Below are 26196 nucleotides of genomic sequence, written 5' to 3'. Positions count from 1 at the left end.
AATAGCAATAATAGTGACACTAGCAATAATGGCAATGACAATAGCAATAATAACAATAACTATAATAATAATAAGTAGTAGTAGTAGTAGAATGGGTTCTTGTTAATAACAGCATCAGTTGCTCATTATTACTAACAATAAAGAAATAATAATAATTTAAAAAAAACCAAAACCCTAATGGGCAGAGGTGGATCCAGGCAGAGGCAGATCAGGAGTGGGGTGGCGGGGTACTGGTGCAGTTGCACAACCCCCCTCCTTTGATGCCTGCTCCACCTAAAGTGTCAAACCAACTGGCTGGCAGTGGCAGCAGCATTTCTAGTTAGGCAGTGCTGAGGGAGTCTATTGACTTCATGGCACATTAAAATCTGCTCAATTCCTTCTAAACTCCTCTTTCCATAGGTATTAAGGTCTCTCCTACTTAATAGTTTTGATGTTCGCACTAATCAAACATGCTTTTCTTCTGCCAGTCCACTGTCTGTTCACTGCTCCTCATAATATAGCTCTGATTTCACAGCTTTGCAGACTGTTTTTCACTCATTCCAATACATTTATATTTGTTTTTGCTTTGGTTTTAAACCCTAGGTCCCTAGCATATTAGTAAAGCTTCTAGTTTCTTTTTACCTAGAAAAAATAGGTTTTGTGTTATATGGGATGATTCACTGTCCCATCTGCACTCTCCTTTTCCAAATCCTAGATCACCCCGTGGATCCAGGGAGGTGCCATGGTGTAGCTGCACCCTCTTTTAATTCCTGCTCCATTGAAACTCTAAAAGCAATTGCTGGGAGGAGCAGTAGCATTTCTATTCAGGCAGTGCCAAGAGAGACAATTGATTTCATGGCTTATTGTTATCTCCCTGAGTCAGGCTAATGTCTATCTACCCTACAGATCTTAACAACCCTCTGTCCTTTTTAATGATTTTGATATTCCATGATTCAAACTATCCTTTCTCCAACAATTTTGCTGCTTATTGGCCATTCTTAGTAATGCCTCTCTTCTGTTTCACAGCCTTGCAGAGTGTTTTTAGCTCTAGCTAAAAAATTTAACTCAGGTCTGGTCATATTAACTCAGGTGTAGAAATGGCTGTCAGTGAATTACTGGAGGTACTGTCAAGACACTAAAGGCTAGATTTTGTTTTATGAATCTGAATAAGAGGTGCACATTTAACTATAATAACTATAGGGCTAACGACACAATCTCTTTTGACTGTTTTTGCCTGGTTTTTGCTGAGTTTATTGGGGGCGGGGGGGGGGGGTATAATCCAGCACATTCCAATAATAATATTTATTTTTGGTTTTATCTTAAACTGAATAATCTAGTACTATCCCCTTGGCATACTAGTAAAGCATCTGCTCCTTAACTGGAGAAAAATATCTGATGATGTGCCACAACATCTGCATCCACCTTTTGCAAATCCTAGATCCACCCCTGGTAATGATGATATCACAATAGCACCTAGGAGCCCTGGTCATGGGTTGTGGTCCAGCACTTTTGGGAGCAACAGCTCATATCATAGGTCAGTGCCCTCAAGAGCTTAGGGCTGGACCCAGAGATGTCTGTTGGTATCAGTGAGGGTAACAGAAAGTAACGTGGAAGGAAGTGATAGTTTGATGCATCCACCCCACCACCACCACCTTGCAGTGGCAGAAAGGAAACATGCAGGACAAGAATGAATTTTCTCCAATACAACATGAACTTTTTTTCCCAAAAACTAGCTGCTAGAAAGTAGAGTGTGCATTATAATAGAGGAAATATGGTAACAGCAGTTTTAGCCACTTAAGCCTCTGCCTAGAGGAAACCAGAAGCAAAGCATTTCATACAGGCCTCCCTAATTGCTGGTTGTGAACGTTTTCTCTTTTCCCCAGCAGAGGCTGTGAAGGAAATATAGTTTCCCCCTTCATTCTGCCCTTCAAAAACAAGGTGCAAGTTTTATTGATGTATATGAGAAAATATATATGGTACTTCTGAGCAGGTAGGTTTGGACCAGTTTTCTGTGGAGGTAATGGGGAACTTGCGTCTTCTTAGACATGCTTCTGGCTTCAGGAACATGGGCCACCAAGTCTCAAGGGTGTTTTTAATGATCAGGAGCATTTTATTACAAAGGCTGTGCTGGTTACATCCGTTCTGCCTGTGACCTCCTCCTCCCCTTGCTTTCCTCCCACCCCATAACTGGGGTGTATGGAGTTCTGCTTTTGTCAGCCAGCATTGCCAGGCCTGTGACCGGAGGGTATAAAGCTGGAGGGTTCGTGCATGGTTATGGGTTAGCCAGGAGTTCCCCCTACTGGGGAATAAGGGGGAGTGGAAGAGAAGAAGACAAGTGGGAGCTTGACTCCAAAACAGGGCTTCTATCTGCCTGAAAAGGCTGCCCTTGATGGAGAGGAATAGCAGTACCCAAGAGCCAAGCATGAGTAACCAAGCATCTTCTTTTTCTGGCCTGTCCTCTACAAGAGGACAGGGGTCATCTAGACCCAACACTCTTTCCTGCCTATGCAGAGGGTCGGACTCGATGATCTATTGAGGTCCCTTCCGACCCTAACATCTATGAATCTATGAGTAAGAGTTGGATCATGATGGTCCCTACTGGCAATGAAATCCAGAGGCATCTAAACTTCGTTCATATCCCCTGGTTGTCTAACCCTAGAGACTTGCCTCTAGAGACTCCAACACCAAGAGGCTCCAGGAGCGTTCTGTGTTATATTGGCTTACGCCTTATTCCCATGATCTTTAACTGGGTACCTGAGGTGTTTTTAAGGGTGCCTACTGGTTCCCACGGTAAACCCAGAGATTTGCAATAGGAGCCTACAGTGTCAGAAGCAGCCCTGCTGTGCTCTTTGAGTTCTTTGCGATGGACAAATTGTTCTAGTATTTGTCCATAGATATAAAACAAATGAAAGGGAAAAGCTAGACCTGATGAGTGATCTGAGGATTGAGGGGAAGCTTTGTGATAGCAGGCATGAATTGGTCACCTTCTTAGTTCACCGAAGAACAGTTAAGGACCTCAGTAAAACAGAAGTCCTTAACTTTGGGAAGGCTGTCTTTTGCAAACTGAGAGAATTGGTCAGTCAGGCAATTAGAGGTCATACCCCCCTGAAAAGGGAGTACATGAGGAATGGTCATCTCTCAAAAACATAATCTTAGAGGCATAGGGGAAAGCCATACCATCTCACAAGAAATGCAGTCAATGGGCAAGAAAGCCCCCACGGCTGAATAAGGAACTGTTGGACCTCAATAAATGCAAAAGAGCAGCCTATACCAGCTGGAAAACAGGAAGCATCACCAAAGAGGACTACTTTGTACTCACCCACACATGTAGAGAGTGGTCAAGAAAAGCCAAGGCACAAACTGAACTCAGGCTAGCTACGGGAATCAAGGACAAGAAAAAGCCCTTCTTCAGATGTGGGAAGTCGGAAAAAGAACAAAGATAGCATTGGGGCCCCTGCGAGATCCAACAGGGCAACTGACATCCAATGCCCAAGTAAGGGCTAATCTCCTAAATGACTTTTTTGCACCGGCTTTTCACCCTCCCAAGAGGATCACACTATCAGGAATGACACAAACCATTCCAGGAGCGGGAAACGAGCCCAAAATCAATGTGGATCACGTGGGGGAACACCTCAAGAAACTGGACATTCACAAGTCCGTGGGCCCAGACGAATGCACCCGAGAGTCTTGAAGGAGCTAGCGGACATCATTGCGTTCCCCTTAGCAGAGATATTTGAAAATTTGTGATGCTTGGGCAAGGTCTCGGACTACAGGAAAAGAGCCAACGTGCTCCCTATCTTCAAGAAAGGGAGCAGGGATGACCCAGGGAGCTATAGACCAATCAGTCTGACATCTGTCCCTGGAAAAATCCTCGAGAAAATTGTCAAGGGATCCATCAACACCAGATTAATGGAAGGCAAGCTTCTGAATGCCAGCCAACATGGCTTTGTGACTGGCAGGTCTTGCCTGACCAACTTCATCTCCTTCTATGACCAGGTAACATGTACCCTGGACAAGGGAGATGACATGTCCATCATATATCTGGATTTCAAGAAAGACTTTGACCTGGTTCTCCATGAGAGGTGCCAGAAACCCTGTTTGCTTTGGGAGAGAGTGTGCAACTGCTAGTAGGTGTGTGCTCCTTCTGGGCCTGGTCGTTGTGGTCTCGGCCTTGTTTTGTTGCCATTTTCCAGGCTGTCAATGCAGTTCCTGGCCTCTGTCCATCACCACAGGGCTCAGGCCACATGAGGAGTGGACTCGGATCTTAGGAGGGAAACTCTTTCTGGTGCACAGCCAAAAAACCTGTCCTGTCTCTTTGCCGCAGGGTCAGCTGAACCACCTTGAAGAGCCACCCAGGCATCTGGTGCTGATACTGCATTTACTAGGAGAGAGAGGGGCATCAGGTAATGGGAAAGTGGCACTTCAGGAGTGTGGGGTTCTCCTTCCCGCAAGGGAGATCTGGGGTGGATGGCAGGAAGAACCCTTAACATTGAGGATGGTGAAGCCAAGCAGCAGGTCACCAAGATGCTTGCTCCAGATTGGTTTCCCCCCTTCCATCCAAGTGAACATGCAGTCTGTCCTCTGGGCACGAGTGTGTCTGTCTGTCTATCCCACCCTCCCTCAGTCCAGTCTGCCTGTCTACATCCCATACTATCCATCTGACTGTCTGTGTCTCCCTCCCTAGCTCCACCCAGCCCCTCATGGCATTTTCTCTCAGGAACAGAGTTAGACTCAGGTTTTCCCTGGGAATCCTTGAAAGCAGGGGAAGGAGGGGGGTGCTATGCTTCCTGCTGTCTCAGCTCCACTTTAATTCATGTTTCCTGATACTCACAGTAATCCCTGCAATGGTGCCACTCTGGATTAGAGCAGAGAGGGAAATTCAGAGCTCCCCTGCGAGAGAGGGAGCCATCCCCCCAGCTCTTCCCTGCTCCACCCACCCAGCTTCCCCTCCACTCTGGACCCTTTTCCCCAGGGTCCATTCAAGTCCCACTGGGAGATGCCCAGATCTTCCCACAGGTGTCTGGTGGGAGCAGCAGAGTGAGGATGCCCCTGATGGTGGCAACTTGGCAGCTTCTATGCCCCACTTTCACTGCACAAGTGTGCGTGCTGGGGTAGGGTGGTTGTTCTGTGGACACCAGTGGCACCAGTCCTGTTGGACATCACTCCCTTGATGTCCGTGGGGGTAGTATACCCCCTCCCCCAGTGTGGTACAGCACAGTGACCTGAAGAGCTGATGCAGAGATAGCCCAGAGGCTGCCAGGTGCCCTACTGATGTCCACAGGACTTTGATGAGCATTGAAAGGTGTGTATGCACCTGTGAGACAAAGTGCTGGTGCATAACCCTGTCCCCTATTGCGTCTGATGCTTGCTTCCTTGCTGTTTTAATGACTTCCCTGGTGACCCCCTTACAAGGTGTTTTCTCCTTGGGATCTATTAGGAGTTGCTGGCAAATTCGTGCCCCCTGGGGCTTGTTAGGTGCCAGCTGGGGCCTCCTGCAGGTATGTTTGCAAAGGGAAGAGAATTGTCTGCAAGGGCCTCCAGAAGGGCTGAGTTTGTCCCTAGCCCAGACCATGGCACTGTGCAAGTTGGGATAGATGCACAAAGGCTAGACCCACCTCCCGAGCAAATCAGCCATGAAGCTGAAGTGAATTTCTAAGAGACTCTTGCAAATCAGAAACAAAGACAAAAGCAGAAGGCTGTGTAGGCAAGCAAAGCATAAAAGCCAAGCGTTCTCTTCCCTCCACTTTGGTACTGTTCCCTGCATGCTCCTTCCCTGAGTCAGGCTGGACCCCGTGCCCCAGTGAGAGGCTGGGAGACAGTGGGACCCTTCCTATCTGGGCTATCAGGCAAATACCAGCACCTCACGACTAGCAGCCAACACAGATCCCCTTGTCCCTTTCCCTAAGAACTAGCCCTGGTGCCAGCTCCAGCCTCAGATGAACCAGGCAAATATGCCCTTCATCTTTTTCTCTTCCTCCAGGCCCTCCATCCCTCTGTCTGTCCTGGGGGGACCAGGCCCAAGAGCTGTGGCTTCTGAGGGTACCTGTGAAATCCAGCCTCGCCAGTTAGTGACCCCAGCAGATCCCAGCCCTACAGAGATAGACTAAAGGGCCTGAATCTATTCAGCGTCCACATGAGAAGACTGAGAGGGGATCTGGTGGTCGCCTATAAACTCACCAGGGGGGACCAGCAGAAAATAATCGAGGCTCTGTTCCCCCAGGCACCACTTGGGATAACAAGAAATAACAGCCACAAATTGATTGAGAGTAGGTTGAGGCTTGATATCAGGAGGCATTACTTTATGGGTAGGGCTCCCAAGGGAGGTGGTGCTCTCCCCTACCTTGGGGGTCTTCAAGAGGAGGGTGGATAGATATCTGGCTGGGGTATTATGATCCCAGCACTCATTCCTGCCCAGGGCAGGGGATCGGACTTGATGATCTGGTCAGGTCCCTTCCAACCCTAGAAACTATGAAACTATAGGAGGCAGGGAGAGCTGAATGACAAACTACCAAAGAGCCAGATATTGTAGCTACCTGGCAGAAAGTGGCCCATTGAGATGCAAAGCATGACATGGAATTAGGCGCTTCCCTTCCCATGATTGCAAAATAATCACTGACCCAGGTCCCTGCATCTCCACTGCCAATACAGGTTGGGGAAGTGGACCTGATGCCTGCTAGGATGTCATCCCACAGGGTCCCACATGCTAGAGGCAGAGAAAGCAGCTCAAGGGATGATGCCATTGCTGTCATGGTCCCAGATGCTGCACCCCAAGCTCATGAGGAAGCACAGCTGAGGCACACCTGGCAGGAGGGGGAGAGTCTGAGGGGCTGAGACACTTTCCCGTCCATGTCTCCATCTGCAGAAAATACCACCACCACTAACAGACACACAGTATAAAAAGCAATGTTGGCACCTACAGGAGAACTACAAGCATTGAGGGGCATTAGGGAAAGCAGGCAGGTTGCTCATGAGGTAGGTAGGTAGAAGCACAAACCATTTTAATGGGATTTTTTAAAACACTTGAGTAGGAAAAGACAAACACAGGAGTTGAGTCTATTCTACCTGCAAGCCAGTTTTCTCAGGGCCCTCATCATCTCCTTGTTCCTCAGGGAATAGATGAAGGGGTTCAGCATGGGGGTGACCACAGTGTAAAACATGGCCACCATGCCATCAGAGGCCTGGTTGGAAGAGGGACGCAGGTATATAAATGCCGAGGAACCGTAGAACAGGATCACCAAGGTGAGGTGGGCACTGCAGGTGGAAAATGCCCGACGCCTGCCCTCAGCCGTGCGGATCCTCAGGACAGCAGCCACGATGTAGGCATAGGAGATGCAGATCAGCAAGAAGCAGGCAGCTATCACAGCGCCAATGTTGGCCAGGATGAGAGTTCGATCTGCAGCTGTGTCAGCACAGGCCAGCTTCAGCACAGGTGAGATGTCACAGAAGAAATAATCGATCTGGTGGGGACCGCAGTAGGGCAGCCGGAAAGTGAGGCAGGTGTGAATGGCACCGTGAATGCAGCCAGTGAGCCATGTGCCAGCTGCCAGCCCCATGCATACCCTCCGGCCCATCACGGTGGTATAGTGCAGTGGGTGGCACACGGCCTGGTAGCGGTCATAAGCCATCACTGTGTAGAGGAAGCACTCAGTGCTGGCTAGGAAATGGAAAGCATAGAGCTGCACCACACAGCCTGCAAAGGAGATGGTCCTGCCACCTGGGGACACTAAGCCGGCCAGGACCTTGGGGACAGTGACAGAGGAGAGGCAGCTATCCAGGATAGAGAGGTGGGCGAGGAAGACGTACATGGGCAGGGTGTGGAGGCGCGGGTCACAGAGGATGACAACCAGGATGACGAGGTTTCCCAGCAGGGTGAGCAAGTAGATGAGGAGGAAGAGGAGGAGGAAGAGGAGCGGGAGCTGTCCGGCCATTGGCAGCCCTTCCAGGACGAACTCCCTCACCGGTGTCTGGTTTCCCGACTTTCCCGGAAGTTTCATCTGCACTGCACAGAACAGCAGTGACTCAAGGAAGAGGAGCCAGCACCAAAGTGCTGCAGTCCATGGCACGGCCCCCCATCACACAGGGTTGAGTGCCGTGATGTGTCCCCATGTCCAAGCCTTGACCCCCCAGAGCAGGAGCCCAACCTCCCCTCAGGACCCAAGCAGGCATATGCTGAATTCACTCTCTCAAAGGCCTGTCTTGCCTGGGGCTCTACAGGCATCCAGTACCTGTCATGCCCAAGCACCTCACCATGGTAGTGTTATTGCCTTGATAATGACCCTTCTCCTGCCCACCTTTGGGTACAGGATTGTACGCCTGGTAGTCCTGTGGAGAGCTGAAGCACAGAGAAGCTAAAGGCCAGACCCTGTTTCCTTTTTGTGTCACTCACTGGCAGGTTTATGGCTGCAATTCTGACCCTTGTGCTCAGTTTGGGAGTCAGCAAGCCCCATGCTGGCCTGCTGAGCCTCACCACTAACTGCGTTCTGCCTGGAGGTTGCTGGAGGGGGATAGGAGCAACCTCACCTCTGCCCCAGGCCAGAGGAGTCCAGACACGTGAATCAGAGGGAAACATTGGCACGAGGTGCTGGGAGGAGAAGGGCCATCTCCCACCAGTAGCCAGGAGATCACCCGAGCTGGGGCAGGCCCGGGGTCAGCGTACTCTCATGTGGCTATGGGCGCAATATAAAATGACACCAATACTGAATGTCATGGGGAAACTGTTCCATCCACCTGCGCCTGCAGAAAGAGGTGGGTTGTCAAAGCATTGCTGCTTTTTAACCCTGTTTTCTTCCAGGTTAAAGCATTAGTGGCTGAGCCAGCAGGTAGTCACAGGAACATGCAGGTGGAGCAGTCACAGCACATGAAATTCCCTCCCACCCCTTGGAAGTGCGTAAGATGTGCATTGGCTGTAGCCTCACGTCCTCCCTCCCTGAAGTGAAGGTCTTTCTCTGTCTCTTCTTCTCAGGCCCACTCACCTCTTCCACCGCTCCCATCTCTCCCTTGCCTCCAGTGTGGCCATGTTCTCCAGACACCACCTATTTGAAAGCAGCTCTCACCCTCTGGGGCTCTTGGTCCCTGAGCCCCTGAAGCTCCTTGCTGGTGCAAACAAGCAAGAAGCGTTGCCCCTGGAGTGCACGTCAGCAGGTCCCCTCTGCATAGGACATCATATGCTCTACTATGATTCCTTCCCACGTGTCTGACACTAGTGACCCTGTAATGGGTCGGTGCTGGCAACACGAAGTGCATACATCTGAGGTGGTCTCCAGCAACCCCCAAGGCTATGCACAGCAGCACTGGAAAGAGTCCACAGCGTGCATGCTCAGGGAGGGGGAAAAAACAAGGGCCCACAGGAAAAGCACAGGTATCAGCATCACTAGTGTGAGGGAGAGAACCAGGGGTCTGGGCTGAGGGGAAATGACTATGCTAAGGGGTAACCCCATAGTGGGAATCAAGGGGAGGGCTGAGGGTCAGGATTAGAGGAGGTTTTAACCAGGCAACAGGGCGGAGATCGTCACAGGCCTGACAGGATGCAAGGTGGATGATTCTCATGGGCTCTCAAAGGGCATCCTGCTCTCCACCGTGCTGGTGTGCAATGAGCCCTAGGTAGCCAGGATCCATGGACTGTCTGTCCCCTGCCTGTTGCAAAGTGGTCAAACTTTGGCAAGGATCCAATCTGCAATACTGGGTTGTAATCCCATTGCTGATGTGTTGGGCTAAACTAATGAGTCCTAAAAGCATGCTATGAAAAAAGATATTTTGCTGGAGAGAGGGAGTGATTTTTAAAATCTCCTGTACCCTCCTGAGGCACTGAAACTGCCCTGCACTGAGCAAGAAGTTGAAAACTGCAATTTAACTACAATTAAAGAGCAAGTCACACGAAGGAACTCATGCACCCAGAGGAACAGATATTCACCTTCAGCTTCCTCTGTGCAAAATGAAGTTTATTTTCTACCGATGGGGACTTTTACCAACTTTGATTTTCCCTCAGCCTGTGTGTGTGCACGAAAGCTTGCAAAGAAAGATTATTTTTTTGCAATGTGTTACTTGGTCTAATGAAAGGTTTCATTCTCTGAACCAAGAGTTTTAGAGTTTTGCATTATAATTAAACTATTGCACCTTTCCGAGTCCTTTGATTAAATAGGCAAGTATCATGGCAGTTTTGAAAAACTCTGCTGCTTGGTTTTATTCCACAGCCAGATGCTGCCTCCTTTCCTTCTGCCTCCCCATCACAGGCACAAACACCCTGCCACATGTATGTAACCGTAACCGCCCCTCCCCACATGCACAAACTGAACCACACGGTGTTTAAAAAGGAAATCGCTGTGAAAAAAGGGAATTGCTGCAGTGTGGTGAGCCTGATCTCTGCCTCCCCACACCTGTCCTTTAACACTGCTTCCGACTCCAACTCGCTGCAGCAATAGCAAATCCTGCCCGTGAGCAGCAGAGTTGGACTCGATGAACCTCGAGGCCTCAATTCACCCAATGACTCTGTGACTCCAATTGTCCGAGAGCAGAATCAGACCCATTTCTCCTCGTGCTCTGCCCAGGGACCCGCTACAAAACACAAACCCAACCCACAAATAATTTGTGTTAGAAGAAAAAGAGTACGCTGGCTTCTAGGAGCAGGTCAATGAGTCAACACAAGGCAACAAGGTTGTAGGAGCCGGAGTCTCAGCTGGGATAGGCACTTTGCTGTACAGACAGCACTGACTCGCGGCAGCTGGCGTTGTGGCCCCAGAACGTGCATTTTCTGAAATCCGAGGATATATCAGCCTCTCCTGGCATTTCACATTCAAATGCTTCCCCGAGCTGTCTACCCAAAGGTTAACATCGCTGCCGATCAGGTAAGTGTTTGCTCTGCTGCTAGCAAAAAGGCAGAGATATGTGAATACACTCCAAAAAAACTCTTGGAAACTCCTGCCCCTGTCCCCCGCACTGTGCCTAGCAGCTTGGTCTGGAGACCAGGCTGCTGTGAGGGGCTGTAGTGACTTACTGTGTTGTGAGAGCATCAAGGATGAAACCCGATAAGCAAAGCAACGGGCGTGTTGAAACTCCTTGGCGTGGCTGGGTCACGAAGCCTTACACAAGAGGACTGCAGCGCAATGTGTTCTGGCTCGTTGCAAAGCTGGATAAATATTTTTGATATAACTCAATGTCCTGGAGCAGGGAGTGAGCTCTGCCTTCCTGCTGCTGCAGATGACCTGGGCAGAAGGCTTTCCCAGGGAAGGCCTCCTGCACTGCAAGCCGGCTGCATGACCGGTGCCCACAGGAGGCTGGCCTCGCTTTCTCTTTGCTGCTGAAGTAAATAGAGAATCGCAGGAGATTTGGGTGGCCGCTGCTGTGGTGCATGCTGCCTGACAGGTGGGGAGGGACAGCTCCCTTGCATTTTGTGTCCCTAGAAGCACTCGTGGGATCACCGTCATGGCTCTGCTCCTCTTCTCTGTGTCAAGGGCAGGCTGGGGTTTGCACGGCCTGCTTGACCAGGGTTTTCAGTGTCTACTAAAAATGTCAGATTTACCCAAAGAACCTCAGTTGCTCGGGGCTGCAGGGGGCGGTCGGGAAGGCCAAGGAGGAGATGAGACAGGAACTAGCTACCCGGCTCAAGGACAACAAGAAGTCCTTTTTTAAATACATAGGGGGCAAAAAGAAGGTACCAGGTAACATGGGACCTCTGCAAGACATGCTAGGAAATCTGGTTGTTGCACCAGATGACAAGGCTAACCTATTTAATAATTTCTTTGCCTCCATTTTCCAGAGCAGGGACCAGGTCACCCCCCCACCAGGACCCCCTCAGGCCCCGGGGGTGGCACACCCAGGCCCAGGGTCAGTGAGGATCTGGTCAGGGCACTTCTGGAGGGACTGGGTGTATTTAAATCAGCTGGTCCTGACGATCTCCACCCCAGAGCGCTGAGGGAATTAGCAGAGGTCATAGCGGGACCCCTGGCACGGCTTTACGAGCACTCGTGGTGCTCTGGTGTGGTGCCAGAGGACTGGAAAAGGGTCAATGTGGTTCCCATTTTCAAAAGAGGGAGGAAGGAGGACCCAGGGAACTATAAGCCCGTGAGTCTTACCTTGATCCTGGGTAAGCTTTTTGAGAGAGTTATCCTGGCGCATGTCCGCGAGGGGCAGATGGGGAGGTTATGCTCAGGGACAACCAGCACGGGTTCATTCGAGGCAGGTCCTGTCAGACCAACCTGGTGGCCTTCTACGACCAGGTCACAACATCCTTGGACGCAGGGGTAGGAGTGGACATAGTCTTTGTGGACTTCAGGAAGGCCTTCAACACCATCTCTCACCCCATTCTCATTAAAAACTCGGCGACTGTGGCGTTGACACCTGCACAGTCAGATGGGTCGCTAACTGGCTGGAGGGCCGCACCCAGAGAGTGGTGCTGGACGGGTCTTATTCAACCTGGAGGGATGTGGGCAGTGGGGTCCCCCAGGGCTTGGTCCTCCGGCCCGCACTGTTCAACAACTTCATCAGCGACTTGGACAAGGGGGTAAAAAGCACCCTGTTCAAATTCGCAGACGACATTAAGATGTGGGGGGAAGTGGGCCGTCTGGACAGGTTCCAGGGGTGGGCGGATGAGAGCAGGATGGGGTTCAACACCAACAAGTGCAAGGTGCTGCACCTGGGGAGGAAGAACCAGCGGCAGACCTACAGTGCTGGAAAAGGGGCGAGATGTGTCCTCGTAGCCTTCTCCTCCCAGCTCCTCACCTAGGGGGTAAAGCATCATTATAGATTTCCATGCCTTCTGGCCTTGGGGAGCATTAGGCCCCTCTCTAATACTTCTGGGCACGTGACCTCCCTGTATGTCAGGGTACAGGTCTTATGCATGCCCCCTCTTTTTGGGTGGCTAGCGTGTTGTTTTGATGACTTGGTAGCTTGCATGAAGGGTTCCTTCCCTCCTTGTGGGAAGGCGATGTATTCCCTCCCCGAGACCCTGGAAACAAGTACCCTGGCACTTGGCCAGCCGTTCTTGTGCGCCCCCGCCCCTGGCCTGTAAGGTTGTCTCCGGGCTTCATGCCCCCGCAGCCAGCTGTGTGGAGGGAGCACCGCCCTGTAAGCAGGGTTGCCGGTGCTTGTGGTCACCGTTCATGATGCCACCCGAGCAGTTGTGTCCAGAGTCCTGGCCCATCGCGCTCTGCTTCTGGCTGGCCGGGATGTCAGCAGCGGTGCCCGCAGAGGGTGTGCCCTCCCCACTTTCTGCGGACACAGGACAGAGTGGCCGCAGATCCAGGTAAGAGTAAAGGAGGGGAGACGTTGGGGGCTGCAGACCCATCTTCCATTGTGCTGACTTCGATCCCGTCTCTTTCTTGTTCTTTCTGCCCCCAGCAAGAGAAGCAGAGAAGGTAGATGAATGCAGCTTAACTGAGAACCGGGGCAGAAAAGTATGCCAGGCAAGCAGGAGGCAAGGTAAGAGAGTTTGGGTGAAGATTAGGGTTTTGTGAGCCGTGGAAGGTTTGGAGTGAGAGGATGTGCTCGGCCCCCGACCAGGAGGCGAGGCACAGTTCTCCTGCTCTTCTTCCTCAGCATCTTAGGGCACTTTGTGAGGTTTTGGCAGAGGTGTTACTTAGGGATTGCAGGGAGGGCTGCAGGCTCTGGAGGAGAGCTGAGCGTGTTAGAACCCCTTCACACCAGGGGTGAAAAGGGAGAAGTGGCAGCCACTCGACGTGCCCTGAAGCCGCGTTTACTTACAGTCACTCTCTGTCCTTGTTCTTATAGTCCTCAGAAGACCTGGTGGCGAAGGCGCGAGCCAGGAGCAAAGCCAGCGAGGGAAATGGGGTACGAAGGAAAGGGACTCTGGACACGCTGACGGCCCTGCCCTTAGGTCTCGGTCACGTATGAGTCAAAATGTGGCTCCGAGAGTCTTGGCGCAGTGCGACCTCCCTGTAAGTGGGAAGCTTGTGGCCCATGGCTTGCCATGTCCATCTGCCCCAGTCTTGGGAAGCTGAATGAGGAGATGTCATGCTCGCCCCTCTGTCGAACAGAAGACAGATCAGCAGGGGATACAGGGAAGGACCAAACTCACAGACATTACAGCTTCCTGTCTCGGTCTCTGGCTCCATACCTTACACCCAGACTGTGTCCCCCTGTTCTTTTCCTAGGGTGGGTTGTTATTTCTTTTCTTTTTCTTTTTGCAGCTGCCAGAAGGACACGCGGCAGACAAAACACGAGAGGCCAAAAGCCAGCAAAGCGGGATGCAAAAGGTAGGGACTCTGGACAGAGCGGCCTCCTGCCTTTAGGTCTCGATCATGTATTGGCCAAATTTTGGGCACGTGAGCCTTTGGGCGAGCTCCTTGTAACCCGGAAATGGGTCTCTGCCCTTGATGGTGTTGCACTTGTGCAGCAATGAGGTGGCAGGTGGACAACCCTGTAAGCAAGGCATGTGTCACCACCACCTTGTTTCTAAAGGCCGTAGATCTGGTTGGCAGTCTTGCGCAGCGCGGCCGCCCTGTAAGCGGGGTCCAGGCCAGACGCAGCTGCCAGTGGCGCAGCCTCCTGTAAGCAGGGTGTGCGGTGCCTGCTATCAGGAGAAGGACAGTGGGTTTGGACGTGGGTAGCGCTGGACGTCCTGTAACTGGGAGGCCAGGTCCACTGCCAAAGCGAGCCGGTCAGAGAGGTGCCCCTGTCAGCAGGGTGGGCGTAGCCTCCTGGCACTGGCGTGAGACAGCCGGAGCAGTCTGCAGCGCGGTGCCGCAGGGTGGCCTTGCAGACCAGAGCTGAGTTTCATGGGGTGACGGCAAGCTTCTTAGACCCCAGAGCTGGATGACCTTCCCGTGGCTGGGTTGAAGTCTGCGGCCTCCTCTCCGATCCCTGTGTCCAGGCACCGGTCCTCCTTCCTGCATCTATGCCTGGCACTCCACATCTGGACTGCTGGGCTGCCCGGTAAGGAGGGTGCGAGTCCCTCAGCCTTCTTGCCCCCTGGGAAAGGAGGAGGATTTTCCCGTGGAAGGCTGGAGGTGAAGCGGTTTGCGGCGTGGAGCTCCTTTCCAGCCTGGCAACAGTCTTTTTCCCTTGTGAGAGTGTGGAAGGCGAGAGAGAGGAGTGCCTGGGAACGAAAGCGTGTGTTATTTTCTTTTTGTTGTTAAAATCGCTGCAGCGCACTTTATTTTCTTCCCAGTGGTGGAAAAGGGGCGAGACCCGTCCTCATAGCCTTCTCCTCCCAGCTCCTCACCTAGGGGGTTAAGCACTGCTATAAATTGTTGCCCCTTCTGGCCTGGGGGTGCGTTAGGCCACCCCTAATCATTTTGGAAAAAAGACCTCAGCGCATCTCAGAGTAGGGCCTCCTCTTGTTGGGTGACTAGCATGTTCTTGTGGCCGCTGGGTAGCTCGCATGAAGGGTTACTGCCGTCCTTTTTGAGAGAAGGCTATGTATTCATCCCCAAGTCCTTGGTGAGAGAGACGAGCGCCCTGGCTCTTGGCCGGCCATTCTTCCGCGCCCCCACGCCCGGCCTGCAGCCTGTAAGCAGGGCGCAGGTCCCCTTGATTCTCTGCTTCTCGTTCCACTTGGAGAGGCCGGCCAGAGACGATACCCACAGATTGCGGGGAAGGTTGCAGGCTTCTGGAGGACACTGAGTGCGCTGGGACCCCGAGGCTTCCTGACCTTCCTGTAACTCAGGTCTAGGGCTCTGCTCCTCTGCTCTGCTGCACCTGGCACTATTGAGACGGCCTCCCCCGGCACCCTGTAAGCAAGGCTGCGCCCCCACCCCTTCTGGCCTGCGGGGAGGAGGCCTCGTTTAGCCCTTTGGGCTCTGTAGCTTCTGTGACCGGAGCCTGACGTTGTGGCCTTTTTGTCCTGTGGACACACGGGCCGGAGAAGAGGTGCGGGGCGGCGTGAGCCGGCGCTGCTCCATGGGGAGTGGTGGGGCTGGCTGGGGAGATAGGCGTATCTTCTGAATGCTGATGGGTTTAGGGGAGTTGGGCGCCTGGCTGCTGGTCGGGTAAGATTGGGAAACTTTTCGGCCTTCACTGAGACGCAGTTGTTGCCATCGGGGAAGCCTTAAGGTCCGAGATAGAGGAGGCCCTGATGTCTGGTCACCTCCAGGGTTGGGCAGCAGCTGAGTCGGGGTTTTCGGGTAACAGTATTGGACTCAGGCTCCTGGCTGGCGACCCAAGCCCCACTTTACATGCCCAAGGTCCCTTTTTGTTGTGGCTCTGCCCCTGCCTCTCAATCTGCACCCGACTTCCACGTACCAGGTGTTATGTAACAGGTCCCCGTTTCACGTGGGTGCAGTGATGCTCCCTTGGTTAAGTAAAGCAAGGGAAGTCTGAAAGGAGTCTAACATGGTCCTAGGGTCTGCATTAATACAGCAACACAACCCCCTATTTAACCAGCTCCCTGGGAGGGCCGGGGCCCCCGGCCTGTGGCGCACCCTTGGTCTCTCCAGCTGTCTCCCTCCTGTGTCACAGTGATAGTGCAGGGTTTTTTATTATCTCTATCTCTATATTGCGCACGTGCTCTCTCTCTCTCTCCACCTGATTTGGCTGTACTTGCACCTCTGCCCGAGCCCTGGCACCGTGAGTACTACAATGTGGCCAACCTGCTATCCCTTTAATTGCTGTGGCCAGAGGCACCGAGTCAAGAGGCGCAGCTGACGACTTGCTCACCAGGAGAGCTTGCTAGCCTGATGGGGAGAGTGCTGGCTTAGAGGCTTGTTATTATGGGTTCAAATCCCACCCTGGCAATGTAAACTAGTACTCTTAATTAACTGGTCTTTGGGCCAAGGTCTTTACTCCCGGGGTCCCTGACTCTTTCATTGCTGTGGCCAGAGGCACCGAGTCAAGAGGCGCACCCGACAAATCCTTTGGAAGGAAAGCTTGCTGGCCTTGTGGGATGAGTGCCTCTCTAGAGCCTGGTGATCATGGGTTCAAATCCCACTTCGGCACTGTGAATAAGCTGGTCTCTGGGAGAAGGTCTTTACTTCTGGGGCCGTGACTCTTTCATTGCTGTGCCCAGAGGCATTGAAATAAGAGGCGCACCTGACAGGTCCCTGAGAAGGAAAGCTTGCTGGCCTTGTGGGGAGAGTGCTTGTCTAGAGAGTGGGAATTATGGGTTCAAATCCCACCCTAGCGCTGTGAATAAGCTGGTCTCTGGGAAGAAGTTCTTTACTCCTGGGGCCCCTGACTCTTTCATTGCTGCGGCCAGAGGCATCGAGATAAGAGGCGCACCCGACAGGTCTCCAGGAAGGAGAGCTTGCTGGCCTTGTGGGTGAGGCGCTGCCTTGAGACACTGGTGGCACGGGTTCTAGTCCTGTGTGTGTCTGGGCTGGTGAGTGATCCTGAGTGAGCCCAAGACCCATGGCCTGGGTGCCCCCCTAGCTGTGCTGTTTGAGCGCACAGCAGCTGGGGTTGGCTCCATGCTGCTGCTCAGCATGACTTTGTTGGCACAGGACCTTTTGGAGGTCATGGAGAGGTCGCCCGGGTCTGGGGCGTCCGGTTTTGGCACTCCAAATGTACATGTACAGTGTACAGTTGTACGTCCAGTGTACAGTCATCCAGGTGAATGTAGACTAGTCTGGTTTTGACTACACGCAATCAGTAACAGACGTGGACTTCTACATTCACCTGGCTGACTGTACACTGGACGTACGACTGTACACTGTACATGTACATTTGGAGTGCCAAAACCGGACGCCCCAGACCCGGGCGACCTCTCCATGACCTCCAAAAGGTCCTGAGCCAACAAAGTCATGCTGAGCAGCAGCATGGAGCCAACCCCAGCTGCTGTGCGCTCAAACAGCACAGCTAAGCACAGCTAGGGGGGCACCCAGGCCATGGGTCTTGGGCTCACTCAGGATCACTCACCAGCCCAGACACACACAGGACTAGAACCCATGCCACCAGTGTCTCAAGGCAGCGCCTCACCCACCAGGCCAGCAAGCTCTCCTTCCTGGAGACCTGTCGGGTGCGCCTCTTATCTCGATGCCTCTGGCCGCAGCAATGAAAGAGTCAGGGGCCCAGGAGTAAAGAACTTCTTCCCAGAGACCAGCTTATTCACAGTGCTAGGGTGGGATTTGAACCCATAATTCCCACTCTCTAGACAAGCACTCTCCCCACAAGGCCAGCAAGCTTTCCTTCTCAGGGACCTGTCAGGTGCGCCTCTTATTTCAACGCCTCTGGGCACAGCAATGAAAGAGTAGCAGCCCCGGAAGTAAAGAACCTCTCCCAGAGACCAGCTTATTATTGGTACTTACTCAAGGTGCCAGGGTGGGTTTTGAACCCATGATTTTCAGTCTCAAGGCAGCCCCTCACCCACAAGGCCAGCTAGTTTTCCTTCTTAAAGACCTGTCGGGTGCGCCTCTTATTTCGGTGCCTCTGGGCACAGCAATGAAAGAGTTAGGCCCCAGGAGTAAAGAACTTCTCTCAAAGACCAGTTTATTAAGGATACTTATTCACAGTGCCAGGATGGGATTTGAACCCCTGACACAAAGTCTTTAGAGAAACACTCTCCCCACAAGGACAGCAAGCTCTGCTGAAGGGGAGGCTGTCGGGTGCGCCTCTTGACCCAGTGCCTCCAGCCACAGCAATGAAAGAAGGAGAATGCCACAAGAGCAAAGAAGTCACCCAGAAAACCACCTTACCAGCCAAGGACAGGATTCAGACCCAGGACACTGAGACTGTAGGCCAGTGCTCCGCCCTCCAGGCTAGCAAGCACCTCTGCACAGGGAGCTCTGGGCTGCGCCCCTTGACTCGGTGCCTCTGAGGCGGAACAAGCGAGTTAACGACTGGGGGCTTTGGTGTCTTTGCGTGGGCCCCGTGTTAGTCGAGATGAGCAGTCGCACTGCTCGCACCCAAAGACCCACCGTTCCCGTATCAGGACTTGACCTCGCCTTGCTGACGGAGCAGCGTGGGACTTAGCCCCCAAAACACGCCACCCGCCCAGGCTCCTGGAAACGCTGGCTAATATACGTCTTCTGTTGAGCGGGCTCCTCCTTGTAGGCACTAAGTGCCCCCGGGTGAGAGCCTCAAAAAGTACAGTGGCTACAGCCCCAGCCTGACTGTTGGTTTTAGTCCTGGGTATGAACCTCCATGTTTCACTTCCCGTCAGGGGAATGGGTCCAGCTAGGTGAGAGCAGGCAGGAGCATCTCACCCGGGAGCCCAGCAGCATGGCAGACAGCTCGGCTGCTGAAACTTAGACTGACCTGACCTGGAGCAGAGCCGTGATCCCAGGTCTCCAGTCTATCGGGCGTACATCTACCCTGACTTTGGGGAGATGTAGTGAAGTGCTACGCCCAGGTCAGGCAGCCTGGGAGGCGAGCCAGGCTCCGGGGTGGGCACAGGCACTGCCTGCCCTCGGCCTCTTGCACGAGCCCGCCTCAGGCAGCTCCTGCAAGCCCCAGCCGTCAAGCCTCGCTTACTCCCTGCACTGCCTCCCCTGGCTGCGCCCAGTCTCTCCGTGCCCGACTTACCTGAAGCACGGCAGGGCCTGTGGCTGCACACGGGCACATCCATCTGCAGAGCTGCGACTGGAGGTACGGTGCGAGGAGGCTGCACAGGCCTCTGCTGGGGCTGCGGGTCCCGGCCGCCAGCGCCCCAGCTGCAGCACTTGGGGGGCCAGGGCCAGCTGCACCGCGCGGCCAGGAGTGCTCGCCGCGCTCACGACAGATGTTGCGTGCGAGTGGCGAGTTATGCTCTGCCAGTTACCTTCCGCCTATATTAGATGCTGTGGGGTGGCAGGGGCAGGGGCAGTGGCCAGGGACTTGCACCAAAGCTGCAGGGAGCTGGGAGCTGCGGGGCCCTGGCGGAGCGGTGGGACAGGTGCTGATCATGGGCAGTCACACCTGATGGGCGCTTGCCAGGACAAGCCACCTGTGGCTCCAAGCAGCCCCTGGGTAGGACAGGCGGGGAGAGGACTGCTGGGCCAGCCGCTCACGCTTGGGACCCGGCAGGGACTCAGACCCACGTGTCATGGAGCTGGGAACTGAGCCTGAGCCAGCCCCAGTTCCCAGTCTCAGCTTGGGCTGGGGCCTGACACCCCAGAGGCAAGGGCTCCCCTCCAAGGGCTCAGGCCTCTGCCTCCCCTTCCAGCCAGCCCTGCTGCGGGCCACGGCCAGGGGCTCTGACTTGGACTCATCTGCCCCGGCTGTGAACAGCCAGGACTGCTACAAAATGGGCTGCAGAGAGAGTGAGCCATGGCCTCTCACAGGGTCTGGGGCTTTCACAGCAAACACGATGAGAGATAGAGATAGAGATAGAAATACACCTACATAGAAATGGAGATAGAGATATATAGTGATAGACAGAGAGATAGCTCTATGTATATGCCTACATAGAAATATACAGAGTTTTATATATAGACAGAGACAGATATATATAGGCACACTGCTTAAGAAACGTGGGTGACAGCATGACTGGGCTTGTGTTGCTGCTATAAAAGAAGAGAGAGCTGCAGTCTCACAGGACAGTCATCCTGCTACTCCGACCTACAGCCACCGCGTAGCACAGCAGAGGTGGGACGTACCTTGCAGGAGCAGGGTGGGCTCTGCTGGGTGACTATATGGCCTCTGAAAGAAGCCGTGAGGTTTTTGAGCAGAGAATGAGGGGTACTGGCCGGTGCAAGAGGTTCACAAAAGTTGAGGACAGCACTGTCAAAGCAAAATTTTTGGACAATTACAGCAATTACTGGCAAAGTGCAATTAAAACACTCGGGAAACTCCCAGAAGTGTTTGCTTACAATGGTATAAAATGACTATACCTCGGGTGCTCGGGGCTGCAGGGGGTGGTCAGGAAGGCCAAGGCGGAGATGGAACTGGAACTGAAGACCTGGATTAAGGACAACAAGAAGTCCTTTTTTAAATACATAGAGGCCAAAAAAGAAGGTACCGGGTAACGTGGGGCCTCTGCAAGACATGCTAGGAAATCTGGTTGTCACACCAGACGACAAGGCTAACCTATTTAATGATTTCTTTTCCTCCATTGTCCTCAACAGGGACCAGATCAGCCTGCCCGCCGGGACCCCTTCAGGCCCCGGGGGAGGCGTACCCAGGCCCAGGGTCAGTGAGGATCTGGTCAGGGCACTTCTGGAGGGACTGGACGTATTTAAATCAGCTGGTCCTGACAATCTCCACCCCAGAGCGCTGAGGGAATTAGCAGAGGTCATGGCGGGACCCCTGGCATGGCTTTATGAGTACTCGTGATGCTCTGGTGTGGTGCCAGAGGGCTGGAAAAGGGCCAATGTGGTTCCCATTTTCAAAAAAGGGAGGAAGGAGGACCCAGGGAACTATAAGCCCATGAGTCTTAACTCAATCCTGGGTAAGCAGGGGAGGTTATGCTTAGGGGCAACCAACATGGGTTAATTCAAGGCAGGTGCTATCAGACCAACCTGGTGGCCTTCTACTACCAGGTCACAACATCCTTAGATGCTGGTGTCACGGTGGACGTAGTCTTTCTGGACTTCAGGAAGGCCTTCAACACCGTCTCTTACCCCATTCTCATTAAAAAAGCTTGGGGACTGTGGCATTGCCACCTGCACAGTCAGATGGGTCACTAGTTGGCTGAAGGGCCGCACCCAGAGAGTGGTGGTGGATGGGTCATTTTCGACCTGGAGGGATGTGGGCAGTGGGGTGCCCCAGGGCTCGGTCCTCGGGCCTATGCTGTTCAACATCTTCATTGGCAACTTGGATGAGGGGGTAAAAAAATCACCCTGTTCAAATTTGCTGACAACACTAAGATGTGGGGGGAAGTGGGCACACTAAAAGGGAGGAATAGGCTGCAATTGGACCTAGACGGGTTACGGGGTGGGCGGATGAGAACAGGATAGGTTTCAACGCTGACAAGTGCAAGGTGCTGCACCTGGGGAGGAAGAACCAGCAGCACACCTACAGGTGGGGAACTCCCTTCTCGTCAGTGCAAAGGCAGAAAAGGGTCTTGGAGTCATTACTGATGCCACAATGAACATGGGCCAACAGTGTGGGGACATGGTCAGGAAGGCCGGCCACACTCTGTCATGCATCCACAGATGCATCTCAAGCAGGTCCAGGGAGATGATCCCCTCTACACGGTACTGGTCAGGCCACAGGTGGAGGACTGCGTCCAGTTCTGGGTGCCACACTTCAGGAGGGATGTGGACAGCACAGAGAGGGTCCAGAGGAGGCCACACACACAATTGGGGGCAGCAGGGCAGGCCCTATGAGGAGAGGCTACGGGACCTGAACCTGTTCACCCTTCACAAGAAAAGACTGAGGAGGGACCTGGTGGCCTGTTACGAACTGGTCAGGGGGGACCAGCAGGCATTGCCTAAAACTCCTTTAATCAGAGGGGGAACGGCACACCCAGGCCTCCACACTGGCCGAAGGCTTCCCTCTCCAGACTGTTGGGAGCGAGGGTCGGTATAAGGCTATGGCCAGTAGCCCGGACTGTCAGGTGGGGTTTTTCCACGACAGAGTAGAGTTAGGCACGGAAGCGTATTGGTTTTACAAAGAAAGCTTTACTTTCACTGCCGATGGTCACAGTGCAGGGAGGAAGCTTGCTTGAGTTGGAGTTGCACACAGACAAACACAAGTGAAATCTCTTCCAAACTGCACCGAACCGAGATGAGTCGTCGATGCACGACTCCACGAGCGCTTCACACAGGGGATACGTCAAATTTACACTATGAGGGGGAGTGGCTAAGAGCTGATCAGGCCTCTCTGTCCTCCAAGACACACGCAGAGTTTGCTAGGCTCCACAGCGCGCTCAGAGTTCCCCACAAGATGGTTGTGGAGTCCTCCAACTTGGGCGGAAGCTGCTCTAACCTCTTATACGGCTAGCGAGCCAATTGCTAGCCGCCACCTAAGAATAATTTAGAATTGACAGATAGTGGGACACTAATTTGCATACGTGTGGTGGGAACTCTTTGCACCGGGGATTTCTCTCTGCAGCTGAGAAATCCACCGCGCAAAGAAAGCTCCATGTGGCAGGAAAATTCCAACATGCCAAGGCACTAAAGATCGTTGGGTTGCGACATGCCCCCCTGCTGATGGCACAGCCGGAATTTTAAACCACATGCGCATCGTACGAGTCGTTATGAGCTCTCTTGGCTGGTTCATAAGTTAAACGGTTAAACACAAATTCAGACAACATAATGAGTTCCTCCTTCAAGGAGGATGTGCCCGCCTCTGTTCCAGAAGGCGCTTTTGGGCAATTCTTGCACAGGTGGCTAACCGGATCTGCCCCGATCTCGCTAGAGGGCCCCTGGAACTCGCCGACCAAGGTCGTGGCTGGGCCCACAGCAGGGGGGGGTCCCCCTCGCTGCAGCCTCCAGTGCCAAAGCACCCTTGGGTAGGCTCTCACTGGGCTCCGACCTCCCCTACACCCCGGCCAATGCCACCTTTGGCCGTGGACCTTCTGTTCCTTGTCCCTGGCCTGAGGACTGTGCATCGAGGGCCCTCTTTGCCCTTGCGGGCTTCTTTCTCAACGCCCTCTCCAGTGTCTCTGCCTGGGCTTCCCCGGTTCCCTCCCCGGAGTTCCTGCCGGCTCTATCCCGGTTCCCTCCCCAGTGGTTCCAGCTGTCCCTCGCTCCGAGTTCCTCCTTGGAGCCTCTGCCGGCTCCCTCGTCAAATTTGCCGCTCTTCCTCGGCGCCGCGGCTCTCCCAGCCTCCGCCACTCCCGGCACTGCTGCAGCCTATCCGGCCCACAGCAAAGGCTCCGTGCGGGTGCCCGGGTCCGGTCCTGGGCTTCCCTCTGGGCTTCACGTCCTCCTCTAGCGTGCCCCCTCTGCCTTGGGGGCTGCGTTTTATTTCCGCCGAGCGGCGCCTCTCTCTGGCGTCACTCCGCTCCAGCCGTATGAAAGCGTGGCTAATGAGCCGCACAGGCAGTTCCCCGACCTACACGCCACCACTGCTCTCACCTCCTGCGAAGCATAAGCGAACGCTTTCTCTGACTCTGGGCCAGGGTCTCCCTCTAGTCCCGTTGTCCCTGGGACAGATCGAATCAGATAATAGCCAGCACTAATACACAGACACAATTATATTCATAACAAGAAATTCAACTATCAGGACTTCAGTGGGCATCATGGCGAAGTCACGAGTTAAGTCCTCGCTTCTTTAATGATGTTCTCCATCTCTCTCTCAGGACTTCCCTCCACCATGCAGAGTCCCGGACCTGTAAGAGAGAATCCTCAAAACGATAAATTAACCTATATTACAATATTTACATGGAACCGCGTGCAATAGGGTACTCAGCAAGATTTGTCGCCGCTCCCCGCTTTTCACAGCACACAATACAGGTGCTCAGGCACGGCTCCGCTCTGGACGATTTTTCTCCTGCACGCTCGTGGATACAACTGACGCAGAAGTGGGTGGCAAACACCACAGGGTTCTATCCACGCTCAGCAAGATGAAAACATCCAGGAACCGTCATCTGGCTTGTCTGGATACTGAAAACCCAGTTTGTAGGCCAGTTGCCATTGGCCTGTGTCCCCCAGGATTCGGCGCTGTCGTTTGGTGAGCCCAGAATGGTTTATGAGGAACCCAAACATGATTCGCTCTTCGGGCGTTCTCTGCAGCAACAGTTGATCAGATTTGCTAGGGCTTGCACCCTGAGCTTCGACCGGGTACATAGTAGATCGATGCTCCCAGTCGCTGGGTGTTTTCGACTTCATCAGGATGCATAATCGCGAAAGCTGACGCAAAAGGTTACTTGCAGGCTGACCAACCATGGGGTTGAGGAAAACTCGGAGGACGATGTTCTTTCCTCCATAGACCTCAACACAGACTCTTATGCTGTCCAGCTTGATTAGCACTGTTTTAGGATTTCACAGATAGCGGTGAGGCCATGGCCCTCTCTGTTGGGATGGTGTCAGTCCCAGTACACACGTTCTGGGGTTCCAGGAGTAGTACGAGATCCCAACCATGGCCAGCAAAAGCTGCTCTGCGCTGGCTTTCTCCGGCCGGCCGTCATGCCATGCATGAGATTCCTGACCGACTTGTCCTGTGGCAAGCGCCGGAAGCAAAATGGGCCAATGAGTGTTGAACATCACTGTATTGACGTCGATGGCATGCCCTCTGCTCCACGAGGCCCGCCGGATCAGGAAACTTGCTTCTTCCAAGTCCAACAAATCAGACCCAAATTCCACAACTAGGCGTCCAATCCATACGGCTAGGATCTCTTCAGGTTTGATCTTTGACTCCTCGTACAGTTCCTGCAACTCAGTCCAAGTACGAGCATGATAGGTGGTAGTACAAGCTGCACTTGATGGATCAGTTGCCTGGCAGGTCGTAGTCACAGGGGGAACTGCTGCTAGAGCCATCACCGATTCTGGTAGGAGGGGTGGATGCTCTCCTCCGCTCCATGTTTCCTCCCCTTGGCAAGAAGGCGGGGCCGCCGGTGGCGATGTCACTTCAGTGGGTGGGACCGCTGGGCAGATTCTCGCTCTTTCTTTTGAAGCTCCGCCCATCTTTTCCAGCTCCTCCGCATGGCTCCCTTCTTGCTCAGTACCATCTTGAAATGGCATCTCAAGATCCTCTCTCACAGCCGCATCTTTAGCCACCTGAACGGTTGCAAGCAGCTGGGCTTTCAAACTTGCATTTTCCTGCATGACAGTTGTCATGGCATGGACCATTGCACTTAACACCTTTCCCCTGTCGCACTTCGGGGCTGCCCCTTCAGCTGCAGCACGTCCCTCCGTCTCCAAACTCACGGAGATCGGAAGGGAGCTCGCGGCTCCTCAATCTAGACAACACTGCTTGGGGAGTAAACTGGTCTTCTGTCTCCTGCACATATCGCAGGTAGTGGGTATACTTTGGGTCGAGGGTTGGGTCCACTGCACCCACCGGTTTCACTCGGACTGAGGATACAGTGCCCCCTTCCTCTCGGGATCTGAATAGGACCTGCTCTCCACCCATCACACACCCGAAAGCTCCGGGGTGAAGATGTGCTTCCTTCCCTTCTCCCTTCAGCGAAAAGTAGCCGCTGACGGGCCTTTCACCCGTTCCGCCCGCCTGATGGTAAGCAACATGCGCCTCTAATTCTTCGGCTTCTGTTACATGCCGTTTTCCACTGCGCCAAGGGCAGTTTTTCACTAACTCTAACTCCATCGTGTCTTCCCCGCATCCTGTTCATGACGCCATGTCAGGGACCGAGGGCAGTCTAAGGCTATGGCCAGTAGCCCAGACTGTCAGGTGTGGTTTTTCCATGACGAAGTAGAGTTAGGCAAGGAAGCGTATTGGTTTTACAAAGAAAGCTTTACTTACACTGCCGATGGCCACAGTGCAGGAAGGAAGCTTGCTTGAGTTGCA

The 26196-nt window shown here is 53.4% G+C and overlaps 1 protein-coding gene across 1 annotated transcript; it reads right to left on the bottom strand.

Annotated features, from left to right (window-relative positions):
• Window positions 1–7037: 7037 nt before the first annotated feature.
• LOC102561806 (olfactory receptor 10S1) lies at window positions 7038–7973 on the bottom strand. Its single transcript, XM_006276074.3, has one exon. The coding sequence runs from the start codon at window positions 7971–7973 to the stop codon at window positions 7038–7040; it is 936 nt and encodes a 311-aa protein (XP_006276136.3).
• Window positions 7974–26196: the final 18223 nt, after the last annotated feature.

The sequence above is a fragment of the Alligator mississippiensis genome, chromosome 7 (assembly GCF_030867095.1).
Source record: "Alligator mississippiensis isolate rAllMis1 chromosome 7, rAllMis1, whole genome shotgun sequence".
Classification (NCBI taxonomy): domain Eukaryota; kingdom Metazoa; phylum Chordata; order Crocodylia; family Alligatoridae; genus Alligator; species Alligator mississippiensis.
The sequence above is the reverse complement of the archived record's forward strand: the minus strand, read 5'-3'. Positions and strand labels throughout refer to the sequence as shown.